Below are 17,287 nucleotides of genomic sequence, written 5' to 3' on the forward strand. Positions count from 1 at the left end.
CCAATGCTCACTGGATGGGGGACAACAACTTAGGGTAAGGATGGAAAGGCGCGCTGGGATTGCATGAGCAGCGTCATTTCACCTCCCATGCCCTCCACCTCACGCCTCCTCACGCCTCCACCGTACATCGGCATGCGGCGTGCCGGTGGCACATACTACATGCTACACAAATGGCGCCTATGCGCTTCTCCGAAAAAATCCAAATCCCTCCGGGCAAGCCGTATGCGGGCAGGCCGGTGCGGCCCGCACCTGCCGGCATCTATCCTCACTCCGCAGTGGTAGTCGCCATCCCTCGCCTGCCGCTTCCCCGCATTCGAAAGCCGGGGCTTCACCTAAGCTACATGAGAATACACAGTACCGTCTGTACGAGCGCGCGCTCGACATGACCTACTCGCGCAGCCGCTGCTCCGCACCCGCACCCGCTCATGTGCCTCCATACCTTCAGCTTCACCTGAGACGAATGACATTCCCCTCTTGACGACCTTGTTACGCACTGCAGTGCCCTATTCGCCATACAGCATTCGGCGCCTGCCCATTGATAGCCATCTCACGCTCGTACGACCTCGAATGGCCCACGGCGCGGTCTGCCTGCACGGCAGCTGCTCATGGCTGCGGTGCAGCCAACGTGGACGACACATCCTGTAGGTAGGCGAAGACGAAGTCAGATGCTGCAACGTTAAGACGGAACAAGCGGAGCATGCAACCACGTGCAGACGAAACCAGGCGGTAAAGGGTAGCGACCTACCGTCTGCGCCGCGGAGGACCGCTTCGGCGACGTCTTTGAAGCGCTCGCTGGGCCGCCCGTCGCCACGCTGGGCGCCGGGGTTGCCTTGAACTTCGGGATGCTGGACTCCTGGCGCGCCTTCTCCTCCCGCTGCAAGGGGTAAGCGTCCACCAAGTCAGCCAGAGATAGTCCAGATACAATAGCCCTCTTGCTTGCGGATAAACACGCTTGCATGCACGTGCAGCCACTACGCCCGGCGGCCCTCAAGGCCTTCCATTGCCCTCTGCTCATGACTTGCACCGCGACCCCCACCCACCTTGCGCGCGAGCTCCTCCTGCGCCTTCTGGTGCCGCTCCATGGACGCCAGGCGGAACGGCTCCGGCGTCCCGGCCTTGGCGCCGGCGGCACCCGGGCTGGAGGCCGCTCCCGGCATCGACTTGGTCATCGCAGGGCTGCTGCCCTTGGTGGCCTTGGAGGACTCCGCCTATAGCGCAAGAGGACAAGGTATAGTTGTTCACAGCGAGCGCATTGGCTCACACATTTTGCACACGTATGCAGACGTGTTTGCAAAACCATTCATGCCTCAGTGCTGATTCAGATCCTGCACAGTCGCTCGCGGAGGAGAGGGTGCTTGTACGCGGAAAGGCAGCGTACCTGCAGCGTCTGGCTAGCTTTGAGGTCGGCCTCCTTGCTCGCCTTGGACTTGCCCGCTGTCCACGCCTGCAGCCAGCACACGTCCAGTCGGTAGGGTCCGTTTGGATGGACTCAAACGCATTGGCATCGTTAGCACCCCACCCATAATCTCAGACGGAGATACTGTAGAGGATGCATTGCCACGACCAGCAAACCCCACACCCACCAGGAACGCCGCCGTGGGCCGGAGCAAGCTGCTGCGGATGTTGTCGAAGATGGGCTTCTTGGGCTCCTTCTTCTCCTCGGGCGTAGCGCTGGAAGGGCGCGGCATGGAATAAAAGTTTCGCCGCAGCGGCTTGGCAGTGCTGGCGAATGTCACCGGCGGCGGGGGCGACGAGGTCGACGGCACGTCCGTGTCCTCCTTAAGCAGGCGCGCCTGAAACAAGGGGGACAGAATGCATCGGTTCAAATCCATCAAGCTGCATGTGGAGCGTGGGGCGCGTACACAAAGGAAGACGTCTTGGACAACACCGTAACAATAGGCTAAGAAATAGGCTGAGACCCACCTTGTGCGAGGCCGTCGCCCTCGCGTAAGAAGGCAGCCGCGCGGGCGGCGTCTGCGTGGGCATAGCTGAGGCGGGGCGCTCCTTGGCGGCGGCCGAGGAAGGCGTCACCGCCGGTCCCCGCGCCGTCAATGGGGCCGAGCCAGGCCGCGGCGGTTTGGACGAGCTGGCGCTGCTAGCCGCCAGACCTGCCGCAGGCGTGTGCTTGCCGTTCATGGACGGCGTGGGTGCTGCTGCGGCCGCCATGGGTGTTGGGATGGTTGTTGAGGGCGAAGCGCGCGTCGCAGGCTTTGCGGCCGGGCGTTCCCGGGGCGTGGCGTGCCCTGCTGCCGGCGTGACAGGCGTTGCGGCAGCCGGGCGGGGGATGTGGCTGTGCCGTGCGCTGTGCGGCGTGGCCGCTACTGGCGTGCTCGCTGCCGCCGCGACGCTTGCCGCGACCGGTGGCTTTATAAGGAAGTTGGGGTCCGGGTGGTCCGCGTGCGTCGCCGAGCTGGAGCTGGCTGCAGGAGGCGGGGTCGCTTGCTGCGGTGCTGGAGAAGGCGCCGGAGCGGGCTCCGCGGCAGGGCTGGCCGCCGGTGCTGATGCTGCAGCCGGCGCGGGAGTGGACGCAGCCGGTGCAGCGGGCGGCGCAGAGGGCGCTGGCGCAGCCGCTGCAGCCGGCGCTGGTGCAGCCGGCGCCGGTGCAGCCGGTGCAGCAGCAGCAGCTGGTTGGCTCGCCGCGCCCGCTTGCGCCAGGAGCGCTGCTGGTGACTGTGTCTTCCCCGGCGATATACGGGTGTGAGAGTGAGCGCGTCCCGGTTGGTGCGCGCCGGTGTGCGCTGGTGCTGCTGGCACAGGCTCGGGCTCTGTGCGGGCAAGGAGTTGGCCAGTGGTCAGCCAAACGGTCAAGCCTGGTGCCTCGCGCGTCCATAACGCTGGGACAATTTCATTTCAGCGTAAAACGCACCTTCGTCCACCTCAGCGAGCTCCTCCGCCGTCAGTTTGGCTCCGTCACCGAAGTTGACCCCAGCGCGCAAGCACTCCTTGCGGCACACCTGGACCACCGCGCTCGCCTCGTCCGTCATCAAGAACAACTGCTCTGACGCCTCCGACACGCTAAGCAGACCCGAGCCCAGGACAAGCGCGTTCAAATCGTTGATTTCGCACGCGTCGACTGTATCCTGCAGCAGGTCCGCGGAAAACTTGGCCTTGCGCAGGCACTTGACCAGGAAGTCATGACTCTTGACGCGCTCGAGCACGTCTTCCGCCGTGCCCGAGGACCTGGCTTTGTCTTCAGCCATTGATCCTGCCCTTCCGCAGGGAGGCCCAAGCTAATGGGCGAGCGATACGCCCTTTCAGTATCTAGGGACCGCTTGAGAGCCTGGTATGGTTCAAAGGCAGAGGCCGTTCACAAGTTGCGGTCAATGTCCAGAAACCTGCTCCGCTGAAAAGTCTTAGCAGGTGCAATTGAGTTGAGGAATCAAAATATGCAGAAGTGTGGCGGAACGAACGAATGCCCACAACGGCCTTGCTTTTCTCGGGCACGCATGGCCGGGATGCTGCGCAACCTTTCTGCGCCAAAAGTTACCCCATGAATTGATGCCCAAATGTTTACCTGAGCTTCAAGAGTAGAGTTGGTTAGGCCCTTCGGCAGTTACACCCCCGTCCCCGAGCCCCCACACGATACTCAGCCCACGACTCAGCCCCCCCTGCTGCTCTCGCACCGCACGCGCCCAACCATAACCGCTCCGCAACCCCCCCCATCCATTAAGCTTATGTCAGGACTGCACCTGCCGTGTGCAAGCGCTACATCAGGTGCCCCCAGTCGCGATCGGCCATAGCTGCGGCCCTAAACGGACGTCAGCCGTCTGCCGAGGCTGTCCCGTTGTGCGTCCAGTCCCACCCGCGGCCGGAACATCGGGAACTTTAGAACCCTCGTACTTAAACCACATCCCTCACAGACGTTGTAATGAACTGGGCTTAAGCTAATGCAGCAATAAATGCGACACTACGTCCACTGCGCCTCCTGCAAGCGGCCCATCGTGAAAGCGCATTAGCAGCCCCCCCCCCTGTTCTTGCGGTCCTTGGCCCTTTCAACCCCTCATTCCTACATACGTGCTAGCCTTGTGGCTAAGCACTGAATTTACGGAACACACCGTTGCAATGTTCGCATCCGTCACCGGCATGCCGCGCAGTGCTTGCCATCCGGCCACATCGCATCAGTTTTTTACCATAGTTCACGATGAACGCGCTCACTTGCGCTGTGCACATCCTGCTGAGACTGCCCACAAGTGTACCCAGGTCATTTAGGTCACGTGCTGGGAAGGGCCTGACATGATGTCATGGCACCGACAGCAGGCGGTGCCGCCGTCGCAGCACCAGCCGCATCGAGGGCCACCTGTGCCGCAGTGTCGTCGCTGACACCAGCACCCAATAAGACAGGCCGGAGCACATGTGGTTGCGGCTTCGCAGGATCCGCAGCCGCTGAGCCCACGGCGCCCGACGCAACGATGGAGTCCGCTAAGTGCATGCAGACCTGCAGAGTGGGCACAGGGGTAACAGGGACATGCCTCAAGCGACGAGCGCTGTCGCCCAACTCTAGCAGCCGTGGAACACGGTTACACATGGAGTCCAACTTTGATGCGCACAGCTTACGGTGGCTGCGCACTCCCGCGCAATGAAGTGGCCGCCGTCTATGAGGATGAAGGCAGCTCGCAGCTGCTTGGCGGTGCGCTCGCCGTACTGCCAGTGCGCCATGAGGTCGTGGGAGCCATGCACCAGCTTGACCGGCACCCTGCAGCGCAGGCGCCAGGCGCCAGGCGCGGCACACGTGAACATGCCAACCGATGTGGGTCAGGTGCGGCAAGCGAAGTGCGGGATGCCTGCCCGCTTCAGACCTGGAACACCCGCGCCGATCGCCCGCCCCCCTTGCTGCCAGCGTGTGCCGCCGCTCACCCGTCCGCCACCAGCTCGCTGACGCGGTGTTGCTCCGCCGCCGTCAGCGAGTGGTTCCACACGGCGTGCAGTTGGCCCACAAGGCCGCAGTGCGGCTGTGGGGCGCCCATCTGCGCCGAGGGGCACACAGCGGAGGTCAACAGGGCACACGGCAACATTTGAGAAGCTACTGAGTGCTGCTTGCCCATGAGCTGAGTGTCGACAACTTATGATGTTAGTTGGGTACTGAGCAAACATATGTGAAATTCGAAAAGGGCCTTGTCCCACTGACGCACCTGGCTGGTCGCGACGTACTCGTCCACCAGGGCCTCTTCCACACGCCGCGCCTACAGCCGGTAGGCATGCGTGTGCAGGGACGGTGTACGGTACGCACGCACGCACGCACGCACCAGCGGCCCGCACCACGAACGAACGAACGAACGCATGCAGCCACGCACGGGACAGGGGTGTTTTTGGGGGGCTTCGCGCCCCCCCCCCTAAACCTCTTGACTCCGAAGGCAAGCAAAAGGCGGAGAAAAGGCAGCACGCACCTGCGCAGCCGCAGCTGCCGCCATACCATGAGCAGCCGGCGTTTTGGAGTCATCGGACCCCAGCGTTGCGGCCTGCATAGTACAGACACACCAAGCATTTTCGCGCTTACTAGGCACACGTCAATGGGGTCAGTCGCCCTATGACCTTGCTAGCGCCAATCCACTCCCCGTCGGACCTGAGTAAGCAGTCTAGCCGTAGCACCACATCACGACAAGACGGACCATACTAACCGTAGCAGCAAAACGAGCCCATGCACAGCCCCGCACTGAGCAGCCCTACAATACTACACAACCACACACACACACACACATATATACAAACACACGTCTTTGCGCTTTGTTATCCTTGTGCTCTTGAAAACAAACATACAGCCACGCCTTGCTCACCTCGACCTGCGCCAGCAGTGTGTCGCGGCTGAAGTGGAAGTGCACGTCAGCGTGGGCGCGCTGGTGCGGCGTGCGCGCCATCGCCGCCCACAGCAGCAGCTTGAGCGCACGCCACTTGGTGGGGATGATCTGGTCGGCGGCCAGGGGAGGAGAAGGAGACGTGGTTAGGTGCAACCGAGCCAAGGTTGTGCATGACTTATGGCGCGCGGCGGGAGCAGGCCACCGATCCGCCAGAAGGCTGAGTCAATGCGGCACAACCGAAGACATGCACACCGCGGATTACGGGAAACAACGGGCAACACTTCCATCTCACGAACCACAATGGAGCGGACGGCTCTCGCTGGCAACCCGGATTTACCCAGTCGCCCCACCTGCCAACCTCCGCCAGTGACGGACAGGGCAGTGAGCGAGTGCAGGCGCTGCGGCGCGGCCGCCCCCAGCTTCAGCGCCACCATGCCGCCCATGGAGAACCCCACCACGTGCGCCCGCTGCCAGCCCAGATGGTCCTGCCGGGGACAGTGGACAGTACACGCAGGTCGGCGCCATTTCTTACGCGTCTTCATACAGTGCAGCAACCTGGGCGAACAACACTTCTGCGCAAACCAGGCTATCTGGTGATGATCTTCAACAGCCCACCGAGCGCCCAACACACGCGAATGCCCAACACACGCGATGCACACGCACCAGGACTGCAACTGCGTCCGCAGCCATGACGGCGGTCGAGTAGGCGGCCCGGGGCTCGGGGCTGTCGCTGTCGCCGATGCCGCGGTTGTCGTACACAGCGAAACGCACACGACTGATGCGGTGCAGAAGCTCCGAGCCGGCCTGTTGGTCGAGTTGTGGGATGTCAGTTCCTCGCGAGCCAGTCCTCTGCGGCCTATCCATATGACACACATCAAGGTTTTCGGCCGCCCTCAGCCCCGCACCTAAAGTCCCATAGGACAACGGTCGCACCTGCTGCGTCCAGTGGTGAACAATCGGCAGCCAGCCGTCACGCCCAGCCGCAAACCCTGCCAGAGCGACAAACTTCACGTCAGCCCTCACACCAGACGACAGCTTAACACGCCGTCGCACCCTGCTCGCGGCTCTTACCCATGATGCACAGCACATTCGCCACACCATCCTCATCCACTGCCGCAGAAGCGCAATCCGCTTGAGCTGGCCCTGCTGCCGTGTCCCCCAAGGCAGCTGCATTGCGGCTGCCGTCCGAGGCCCCCACTTCGTATACATCCACGTACAGCCGGGTCCCGTCTGCTGCAACCGCGTGGCCGGCGTGGCGCGCTGTGTGCTTAATGGCCTGGCCGTTGTTGAGTACCTCATGCGCTAGGCGTGGTGCGTGTTGCCGCAGCCTCGTCGCGTGGGCTGCAGTTTGTGCAGCGCTGGTGCGTAAGGCAGCATCAGCTGCAGCTGCTGTTGAGCCGGCACAGGCATCAACTGCTACTGTTTGGCTGTATTGGTGCGCATGCGCATCCTTATAACTGTGGGAAAAGCAACCTTTAGGCGCATCTTGAGTGTCTGAAGCGGCGGAAGCGGCTGCGGCGGTGGAGCCCGCTGCTGGCTCGGAGGAGAACCAGCGTGTAAACCAGCTGCCTGTCATCAGACTAGCTGGTGGGATCACGGCCACCGTGCGAAGCGAGTCGAGTTGAGAGGTACCTCTTAGGCTTGCAGCCGCTATTGCAGCGCTCGGCGGACGGCCCGTTAAGGCCCCGCCAAGAGCCCGCGCCCACGTTGCGGGGACATGAGTCGGCGGAATGGTCAGCACGAAGGTCACAGCGAGGCCCCTGTGGACTCCCTCAGCTTTATATCAAGGGGTTTGACTCTCCTAATGGTCCTGGAAGTGTCGGCGGCACGACTGAACTCTGGTCGCTAAAGCCGTTGCGGAATGTGCAGCAATTCTTGTGCGCTGTCAGGTCAGCGTTAATCACGATCGCGTGTTATATGTGTTTAGGTCACTGGGTATGCCAGGAATTATGAGCCGAGGTCTCTGGGGTTTCGCCACCGCATGCACTCGCGATTCAATCGCCATGGACAATGCAACGCACTCGTCCTGGCTTCAAGGTCAATCAGACCGCGTACCTGCAGAGTGCTACAAGTACGCCACGCGGGAAATTGAAGACGGAAAAAGAGTTTAATGTGCTTGCGCCGTTTTTGCTGACACTCTTTGAGCACATACGCATTAGCGGCGACTACCCTAGGCAGTTTTGTGAGACGTCCTTAACGCCCATCCACAAGAAGGGTGACGTTTCGGACATGTCCAATTACCGCGGACTGGCGGTGGGAGGAGCGCTGGCCAAGTGCTACGCCTTCCTGTTGGAGCGGCGTCTCAGTACGTGGGGGGAAACCTGTGATGCGCGTTGTGCTTATCAAGGCGGCTTCCGCAGAAAGAGGGGCACGATTCACAATTTGTTTGTGCTACGACACCTCACGGACAAGTACAAAACGACACAATTGGGCAGGGGGCAAGCATTATTCGTGTGTCAGATCGATTTTGAAAAGGCGTTTGACAGAGTGCCGAGGGATTTGTTGTGGCAAAGACTGGAAGAGAGAGGAGTACACGGCGCCATGCTGGAAGCGTTGAAGAAAGCTTACGAGAAAGTGATGTTACGCGTACGCGTAGATGGACGTACCGGTGACCCTTTTGAGTCAACGGCTGGCGTGAAACAAGGCTGTCCATTGAGCCCCACACTTTTTGGGCTGTTTGTTGAGGCATACGCAGACTATCTGGCAGCCAAAGACGAATTAGATCCTGCCATGATGGCGGCCGGGGATTGCCCAGTAGTTGACGGACATCGTTTGCCCTTGCTCTTTTACGCTGATGATCTAAGCTTGTTTGCGACAACACACCGTCGGATGCTCCAGATGCTGACAACACTACGTGAGTTCTGTGAGGCTTTCGGAATGCGTGTGAATGTTACAAAGTCAGAAGTGCTGGGTGTGCATTCGTCAGCCACCTTTCGGCGTTATTTACGGCAGGAGCCAAGCCCCATGCCGGTGTACATGCGGGAATACCAGCAAGGGCTGGAAGCACTTCGCTTCTTTCCCTGGAAGCGTAGAGCGCGGTACCTTGGCCTGTATTACGGCCCCAGTTTTAAGTTTGAATCTTGTTGCAAAGAGTTACGTGCATCGGGTGAGCGAGCTATGCATGCACTACGACGGAAGTTACGCAAGAAGGGGCTTATGGTCCCTGCGGTAGCTATGCGGTGCTTTAACGCTCAGGTGCGTGCGGTATTATCTTACGGTGCACAAGTGTGGGCACCAGACGCGCTTCTCCAAGTGTTCAATGCGTCCCCAGTTGACGGTCAAAGATATGGAGCGTTTGATCGAGCACTAGAGCATGGCATGGTTCGCATTCAGATGGATTTCATGAAGGAAGTGGTGGGAGCCCAGAAACCAACACATGAACTGCTCTTTCGAGAGCTTGGGTGCATGCCACTACACGTGCATTGGGCTGAGCTTGTTTTCCGTTTTTGGAACCAACTGGTTAAGGCAACCGGCACTGTTTACCATCAGGCGTTTAAGGAGGAGATACGAGCGGTGTTGAGCAACCTACCGACGCCGCCCACGCACACGTGGGGGGCTAAAGTTCTGCGGTTATTGATGGTTGGCCTTGGCTACCGTTTCAGTGGAGAGGCAGCTGATATCGAGGCCAATATTACACGCATTACTACGCAAGAACTGGATGTTGCCTCCCTCATGGGGAAGGTACGCGAGAAGTTTGAGGAGGACTGGGCTAGCAACAGGTTAGAGGTTAATCCACGGGATTTTGTGACGCAAGCAGGGGTCAAGCCTGGCGTGAAGATATGTCGTTACAAGCATTGGATGGGGGAAACACGGCACACGCAAATCTACATTCCTCGAGCATGGCATGTCTCCATGATGAGATTCAGGATGGGCGTGTGGATGATTGAGGCTAACAACCCACGCGGTGCGCAGGGTGCGCACAGGGAGAGAGCACAGAGAGTATGTCCGCTTTGCCACGCTGATGGGGAGGAGCATGTAGAGGATGAGAGGCATGTGCTGCTTGAGTGCAAGGCGTACGATGATATCAGAAGCACGCTGTGGGAGGTGATTCCCGCGACTATGATGGACGCGATGGCCAGTGGTGACCAGAGGGGTTTAGCGCGTGTCATTCACGCGATAAGGCTGCGACGTAACGACCTTACGGCGCGACCAATTTAGATATATTATTGCATGAACTGTTTTGCTTTTTGAATAATCCTTTTGAGACTAGTTTTGGCGGTCCATGAGCTTCCTGGCTCGTTTGGACCAATCTACGAGCATGAACTTGTAACATCAATCAATCAAGGTCAATCAAGTTAACACAGTCAATGACAAGATAAAATAAGCCTAAAGCCCAGCATTCAGCTGTGGGATAATAAGTCAACAGTTGGCGCGCAGGTTGGCGCGGAAGTCAGTTAATTTGCCGTTCTTGACACGCCAAGCAAATTTTTACTCTATTTGGCAACTGTTAATATACTTGGTAGGCCTGCGGCCCCAGGGGCCGAGGCACAAAACACCTCTCGACAAGCGCTATGTCCGTGTACTCGCTCTACGTCATCAACAAGTCTGGTGGTCTCATCTACAATCGGGTAAATGTATGGGCGTGTTCGGAACAGTGGCGTGACCTCGAGCCGCGCCTGAAGGACGGGGAGAGTTGGGGCCCCCGACCCACGCGTGTGGCTTCCTAGCCCTCGTGCCCCCATTGAACGCCTCGGCCACCCGCCGTGTCTACATATCCAGGACTTCACGGAAGCTGCGCGAGTCGACACGAATGACTCATTGCGGTTGGCCAGCATCTGGTGAGGAGGCAGGATGGCTTGGCGGAGCAATGGTTTCAGCGTGAGCACCTTTGACGGCCATAGGAGCTGGGCCTTGACTTGGCTGGCTGTGGCTGGCTGGTTAGGACGGCGAGCGGTGCAGCTTGCGTCTATGACAAGTTTAATGCCAGTTGCAATGCCAGTCACCGTAGGGCGGGTGTTGCACTTGTGTGGGCTATTGGGCAAGATGAGATGTACCTTCGACATGCGGATGGCCTCGATAGCGAACCCATGCGGCTGCCTGGGCCTGCAGGCATTCGCTGCACGCCATTGCGCAGCAGCTGAGCCCCGTGCCGGGCTGCACCGGCATCGAGCTGCTTGAAGCGGACACCTTCAACCTGCACTGCTTCCAGGTGCGCGGCAGCTAGCTATGTAAGCACGCATGACTGCGGTTGCCACGGTGTGCGGGTATCTGTGGCAGGAACGGTCACCGGCTTTGGGGCAGGTGAGTGTAGAGGTGCACGATCTGCATGATGTTGCACACCGTATCGTGAACCGTATTGCTCCAGCACACCAGCCTAACCTGTGATTACCGGCGGCGGCGTGCACACCCCGTCTGCAATTCCCCACCACAGACGCTGACGGGCACCAAGTTCCTGCTGGTGGTGGACCCGCACGCGTCCTTCATACCGGCGTTGCTGCAGCGGTGAGTTCCGTTCCGGCGTGACCATCCCTTGTGTTCTCGCTCCCGTCTTTGTACTACGTGGATGGGCGTGGCCGACCGGCTGTTGATGTGTTATCTCTTTCTCAATAACGTTTGGGAGCATGCTGCACGCAGCATCTACGAGTTGTATTCGGACTACGTCATGAAGAACCCATTCTACGAGACGGAGCAGGCAAGCTGGGGTTGGGCGGGCTAGTTGTTGGGGTCGGCAAGTGAGATGCGGTGTGTATGCTGGTGGGGTAAGCAGTGCCAGGGTTGTGGTGCGAGACGAGCTGTCAAAGAGCCGCCGGAAACAGCACGCACGCCGCTGAACCTCATGCACAGGTCATCAAGTGCGAGCTGTTTGACGAAAACGTGGAGCAGCTCATTCGGAGATACTTACAGCAGGCCATGTAAAGGCCAGGAGCGCATGCACACTGCGGTATACTTCCTGCGTGAGCCTGTGCTGCTGAGCAGTCAAGGCACTGCAAATTATGCAGGTCATCATCGCAATGTTGTTGACGGCTCGGATGAGGCGGGGTGCTTCCTGGCAGCCGGTAATGCCATGGCAGGACACGATTTGCTGAGATACCGTAGGACACTGTGAGCGGATGGGTGCCCCCGCATGTTTGCTAGCCCCGAGCTGGGTAGGGATAGCGGACGAGGAGAACGTTGTGATGCATGTAGGATGCTGTAGGCAGGACCTCGTGGCCGGCGTGGCGTCAACGGCTGTAGCCCTGCCTATCTGTCTGTGCCAGGTCGCGTGGGCCAAATCTATGTGTCGCCATGGGGTGTTGTACTGCGCCGCTGGTTCGAGTGCCATCTGGCGAATGCCGCTGTGCGGCTACCCTGACCCTAGCGGGTCCTGGGCAAAGAAGTAGTGTTGGCGGTAGGCACCCGGAGTAGGCCAGAGGCCCATGCTGCACTGATTGCCAGCGTCATCGGGTGCGCGCCGTCTTGCGGTAGCATCTGGGGCAGCTGTGATTGGACTACAGAAGGCGCCGGGGCGCTCAGCTGAAATGCCAGCGCAGCCTTTCTGTGGCAGGCAAGGGTGTCTGGGGAGAGGTCTCTTTGAGCAGCATCAGCTGTCTTGCCATTTGGGTACCAGGGGCCGTACGAAGAGAATGCGGTACCGGTACCTTGCCCATCCTTCAGCCTTATAGGGTACCAATGGCGGTTTCAGCTCCATGAATTCCGTGAGCACGAATTTCCAATCCTGTCCTTCGGGGAGAGTCACGAGGCCTTAATCAGGGATTCAGGGGCACCCCTGGCCTTAATCCTATGACCGCCCATCCCCAAAGTTCCCACTCTCCTGCCTGGCAGCCCCTGCTTGTGAGACTGTGCCACTGAGGCGCTGTGCCCCAAGCAGTTAGACGCTGGAAGGCGGAAGCCAAGTATGTCGATCATAGCTTTGAAGCGCACGCGTAACAGGAATCATGCCACGGGAAGTTGGGGTTGGGGGGCTGGGGGCGGCGACGTTTGCACGCCGCCGAGCCGCGGACTGCGGGGCCTGGAGCTGGAGCTGGCCGCACGCGCGGCAGTTGGCAAGCCTCCCCACCGCACTCAAGGTGCCGTGGACGTTCACTATTCATTCCAGAGCAATGTGATGTGCTTGCACCCGTCAAAGACGGCCGCGTGAACACAGTGCGTCAGAAGTAGCGCGGATGCCGGCCGGATTGCCGGTGCCAGGAGTGCGTTTCTGAACTGCGAGAGCTTCGTCGCAACATAGACTATCGAAATGATACCAAAATACGGTATGTTCGGGCCTGCAAAGCTGGGCCTGCCAACACGCGCCCGTAGCCGGCGTACGGCGCCGGGTAAGTAGCGGCGTCGCAAGGTCGACCACGCCGGCCGAGCGAGAGCAGTGTCAACCTAAACCGGGCGAGGCTGCAGAAGCACTGCCCACCCAACGGTGCAAAGCATACCTCGCATCTCCTCCTCCCTCCGCGCTCTCTTTAGCCACACCACATTTTCTGCGACCGGTCCATTTCCGCGGTCCTTCTCCAGCTCTCTTCACTCCTTAGCTAAACCGGTTCACAAAGTCCACCGGAGCTTACGTCCATTAGCCCAGTGGAGCGGAGCCGTCAGGTGCGGGGTCGGGGAGCTGTTGTTTTGGAACAGCCCGTAGCTCGAGAGGGCCCATCGCGAGCGCCAGTTCTTCGGTCCCGGCCAACAAAGTTGCTCAAGCAGTCAAGTTATATATAGACAGGGGCACATAAGCGCACTGGCATGTATGGTTGCGGCGCTGGCCCTTCGCTTTGAACGCACACGACCTTCACCCGCAAGCTCTTTTTAGAGGCCGGTCAGGTCAGCTGCTTCATTTTAGTGTTTGCAGCTGACTTGCAAGCACAAGGGTCTTCCGGGCCAGGGGGCGGGCTGACCAGCCGGCCCAGTCAGCGCAAATCGAAAGGGGCTTGCTGAACAAGTTGCGGGCCTGTGTGCATCTACAGGCCTAACGCGTGGCCATGAGGATCCGCGCGCTTCTCGTCCTCTGCGGGCTATGCCTGGCTGCAGCAGGCTTCGTCAGTGCACAAAGTGGTCTTGAGTTTGTGCCGAGGTGAGCTTCCCCGGAATGCCATGTATACACAATTGACGACGCTGGTGTCAACGAAATATGGGAGAGCGACTTTCTTGGAGAGCCTGTTGCATCGCTGACCTTAAACCCGGCATCCCTCGCAGGTTCACGCGGCTCTTGAAACAGGACCTCAGTAGCGTGGCGTCATACCTGGTGCCGACGGAGCAGCCAACGCTCTGTGCGAATAACAACGGGAACTGCTGCCAGGCGGACTCGTATGCCTCCCCGTATGGGCTTACCTACGTGAACAGCACGCAGCAGCTATTCGGCGGGCGCACCTACACCACCTTCTTCTACCAGTTCCACTCGAACCACCTCTGCAACGCTGGCCTGGATGATGCTCAGTGCTGCACGGCCAGCGCGGACAACATCTGGGTGGACGTTGGTAGGTGTGGGGCGCGGCAGGTGTGTGTTTTATGTGGGACACTGGTTGGGGCAAGGGAGAAGCACCTTCGTGCGCCATCAGCGTGGCCCGGGGAATGGATCAGGCGCCTGACGTTGCAATGCATTCCGTGCGCAGATCCTACTCTGAAGGTCAAGTATGTTTCGTTCAACGGCCAGCGTTTGGCCAACACGGAGCAGGGCGAGTTTGGCCTGAAGCTTGGCTCCGTCAACCTGCGCGTGGATGACGCCAAGAACAGTAAGTTGTGTTGTATTTGCTGTGACATTGCGGGCTCACGTCTTGCTCAGGTTGCCAGATTGCTTTACCTGCGCTACATGTCCCTCGAGCCTGACCCGCGCGCCATTTCTCTTCACACTTCAGGTATCCCCGTGGCTGTGACCGTGGAGGGTGCCGCGGACTCGCTGTGCCCGCCCCCCGGCCTGGCGCCGATCCCCGGGTTGTGCGAGCTGGTCGTTCAGGGCGCTACCAGCGCCAACCCCAACGCCTGCTGCCCCACCACCATCACCGTCTCCAACCTGCAGTCCAACTTCGTGCCGCCCGCCGGCAGCGCGTTCCAGTGCGCAGCCAGCCTGGACAACAGCCCCTTCAAGCTGGAGTTTGAGGGCGTGTCGGCGGCGCAGACCGTTGCCGGCCAGCAGTACGTCTCGTACAACTTCCGCCTGATCGCCACCGGCAGCTGCCGCGCGGACGGCGTGCACGACTGCTGCCACGCGCAGCTGTCGTACCTGGACATGAAGGTGACGGACCTGGGCATCACCGCGGTGCAGCTGGACGGCAAGTCGGTGGGCTTCTCCACCTCGTCCTGGAACGAGCCCAACACCGCCTCCTACCGCTCGCTGGTGGTGGACAACCTGAACCTGGTGGCCGACGACCTGGGTGCCGTGGGCCTGCCGCTCACCGTGACCGTGCGCCTGTCCGCCGACAGCAACCCGGGCAAGGACCTGTGCGACTCCTCGTCGGACCTGTCCCAGGGCGGCTGCGCCTACTACCTGCACAGCGAGGACGGCTTCTGCTGCCCCAGCGGCCTGGCGCTGCCCACCAGCGTGGTGCCGCCCGTGCCCCCGGGCACCTGCAACCCCCCCACCAACGTGCCCGCCTCCGAGTCGTCCATGTCGCTGGCCTACTACGAGAAGACCTGCAGCAGCTCCTCCACCACCTTCAACTTCCTGCTGGCCAACCACAACGACGCCGCCTGCAAGTACGGCTACTGCGCCGACGTGTGCACCTGGTCGCTGTACCTGGACCCCTCAGTGGCCAGCCAGGTGGCTGTGGGCCACGAGCTGGCCGTGAACAACGGCAAGCAGGTCATCACGCCCGGCAACGTCGCCACTGGCACCCTCGCTGCGCTGACGTTCACCTACGGCCCCGCCGGCGCCAGCACCACCAACTTCTACGTCACGCTGCCTGCCAGCGCCCAGGGCCTCTCTGCGCTGTGCGCGCGCAACGCGCTGCCCGGCCAGGGCAACAAGGCCTGCGCCGCGGTGGTCCGCTCCAAGAACGTGTACACGATGGTGTTCTTCGATGAGACTGACGTGTTCATCAAGCCCGCGGACGGCAGCAGCTGCACCTCCGGCTCGCCGCCTCCCGCGCCCGCGTGCAGCAACCCCAAGCCGCTGGCCGACTCGTGCCTGGCTGTGCGCAGCGCCCGCTACAACACCATGTCCGCCTCGGCCGTGTTTGACTTTGCGCTGGTGCCCGCCGACGCCTCGGCGACCTGCGTGCCGCCCTCGCCGCCCGGCCGCAACGTGGACGTGCAGATCCAGCTGTCTGCCGCCGCCGTAGACCAGATCTCCACCCGCGGCCAGGTCCGCCCCAAGGCCAACCTCGCCCTGGACCGCACCAGCGGCGCCACCTGGACCGTCACCTCGACCACCGCCGCCACCAGCCTGTCCTTCGAGGTGCAGGGCCCGCTCAGCCTGTCGGACGTGTGCCGCCAGGGTGTGTCGCCCGACCAGCCCGCGAACAGCTGCGTGGTGGAGGTGACTGGCGACAACGGCTGCTTCCGCGGCTACGTGTCTGCCTCCGCCGACGGCCGCCTGATCTGGGTGTCGGAGCAGGAGTCCAGGTCGCGCGGCGTGGACGCGGCCGTGGTCGTGCCCGCCGTCGTGGTGCCCGCTGTGGTGCTGCTGCTGGCCCTGCTGGTGCTGGCCGCCTGGTACCGCCGCCGGCGCAGCCAGAAGTACGCCACCAGCGTGTCCTCGGGCAGCGCCGGCGACCTCAACCGCCCGCTGGCGGCTGGCAGCCTGCGCGACGACCTGTCTGTGCCCTCGGCCAGCCCCAGCGACGTGCAGATCCGCGTGCCTGGCGCGAGCCAGGGCGGGGCAGCAGCGCCCGGGGGGCGGTAAAACGATCCCCGAAGGGCTTGCTGCGCCTCGGCGGCTGTACTGCGCCTCGGCTGCACGCCTCCTGTCATGGTGACGGCGGTTGCTTTGAGCATGGGCAGCTGTCAGGTGGTGCGGCCCATGTGCCGTTCTTGTCAGTTTTGAGCGCAGCGTCTGTAGCGGGCGACATAGAGCGAGCGGAGGCATATTGCCCGTGGCGGACACGGGTGTGGAGGATTCCTGGGGGGGCTGACAAGGCGCGCGCACCTGCGAGACGACGCGGGTAACACTGTTGCGGGTTGATCTGTACCCGAGACGTATCGTTGCGCTAGAGATGGGAACTAGTGATTAGTTGATAAGGTCTAAAGCTTGGGTCGTCGTACATCGTGACTAGAGCGCCACCGACAAGGTGGCTTGCAAACATTAGAAGGCGCCAGGTGGCAGGAGGACGGTAGCAGATCTGGGCTTAATGTCGTAGCAGCATGATGCGCGCGCCGGCGCACGTGCAGAATACCATAGCACCTGACTCCTCATGACATATCATGACCTCGATTGATTCTAACTCTTTGACCGCGTCAGGGACCCCTCTCGGGATGCAGTAGTAACATTTGGATGCAGGAGGGTGAGGCGCGTCAACATAATGATCATGAACCTAGATGGATATCGTGACCCGTTGTGACTTGTGCACATAGGCTACGGCGCTAGCAATGCGGTCCGCGGCAAGCGGCGAGGAAAGGTGATGTAAACTCACAAGTTA

The 17,287-nt window shown here is 60.9% G+C and overlaps 4 protein-coding genes across 5 annotated transcripts; 2 read left to right on the plus strand and 2 right to left on the minus strand.

Annotated features, from left to right (window-relative positions):
* Positions 1 to 45: 45 nt before the first annotated feature.
* Positions 46 to 3,488, minus strand: CHLRE_02g077401v5 (uncharacterized protein). The gene is made up of 7 exons (XM_001701803.2): positions 2,867 to 3,488; positions 1,924 to 2,765; positions 1,584 to 1,793; positions 1,379 to 1,444; positions 1,041 to 1,208; positions 746 to 874; positions 46 to 639 (listed from the first exon to the last, which is right to left on the minus strand). Exons 1-7 carry the CDS (start codon positions 3,198 to 3,200, stop codon positions 604 to 606), a joined length of 1,785 nt encoding a protein of 594 aa, XP_001701855.2. The 5' UTR covers positions 3,201 to 3,488; the 3' UTR covers positions 46 to 603.
* A 53-nt stretch (positions 3,489 to 3,541) lies between these two features.
* On the minus strand, positions 3,542 to 7,708 carry CHLRE_02g077451v5 (uncharacterized protein). The gene is made up of 10 exons (XM_001701804.2): positions 6,864 to 7,708; positions 6,726 to 6,781; positions 6,456 to 6,596; positions 6,143 to 6,277; positions 5,772 to 5,900; positions 5,385 to 5,456; positions 5,130 to 5,180; positions 4,855 to 4,964; positions 4,555 to 4,693; positions 3,542 to 4,435 (listed from the first exon to the last, which is right to left on the minus strand). Exons 1-10 carry the CDS (start codon positions 7,366 to 7,368, stop codon positions 4,211 to 4,213), a joined length of 1,563 nt encoding a protein of 520 aa, XP_001701856.2. The 5' UTR covers positions 7,369 to 7,708; the 3' UTR covers positions 3,542 to 4,210.
* Positions 7,709 to 9,988: 2,280 nt separating this feature from the next.
* On the plus strand, positions 9,989 to 12,507 carry CHLRE_02g077500v5 (uncharacterized protein). The gene is made up of 6 exons (XM_001701598.2): positions 9,989 to 10,360; positions 10,512 to 10,570; positions 10,842 to 10,941; positions 11,164 to 11,234; positions 11,367 to 11,424; positions 11,577 to 12,507. The coding sequence occupies exons 1-6, from the start codon at positions 10,304 to 10,306 to the stop codon at positions 11,646 to 11,648; spliced, it is 417 nt and encodes a 138-aa protein (XP_001701650.1). The 5' UTR covers positions 9,989 to 10,303; the 3' UTR covers positions 11,649 to 12,507.
* A 468-nt stretch (positions 12,508 to 12,975) lies between these two features.
* Positions 12,976 to 17,287, plus strand: CHLRE_02g077550v5 (uncharacterized protein). 2 transcript variants are annotated; one of them, XM_043059172.1, is made up of 5 exons: positions 12,976 to 13,538; positions 13,682 to 13,788; positions 13,911 to 14,191; positions 14,327 to 14,446; positions 14,570 to 17,287. In XM_043059172.1, the coding sequence occupies exons 2-5, from the start codon at positions 13,697 to 13,699 to the stop codon at positions 16,552 to 16,554; spliced, it is 2,478 nt and encodes an 825-aa protein (XP_042926806.1). In that variant the 5' UTR covers positions 12,976 to 13,538; positions 13,682 to 13,696; the 3' UTR covers positions 16,555 to 17,287. The 2 variants fall into 2 exon arrangements, with proteins under 2 accessions (XP_042926806.1, XP_001701651.1); XM_001701599.2 differs by having other exon boundaries at positions 12,976 to 13,319.

This window comes from Chlamydomonas reinhardtii, chromosome 2 (assembly GCF_000002595.2).
Source record: "Chlamydomonas reinhardtii strain CC-503 cw92 mt+ chromosome 2, whole genome shotgun sequence".
Taxonomy (NCBI): Eukaryota; Viridiplantae; Chlorophyta; class Chlorophyceae; order Chlamydomonadales; family Chlamydomonadaceae; genus Chlamydomonas; species Chlamydomonas reinhardtii.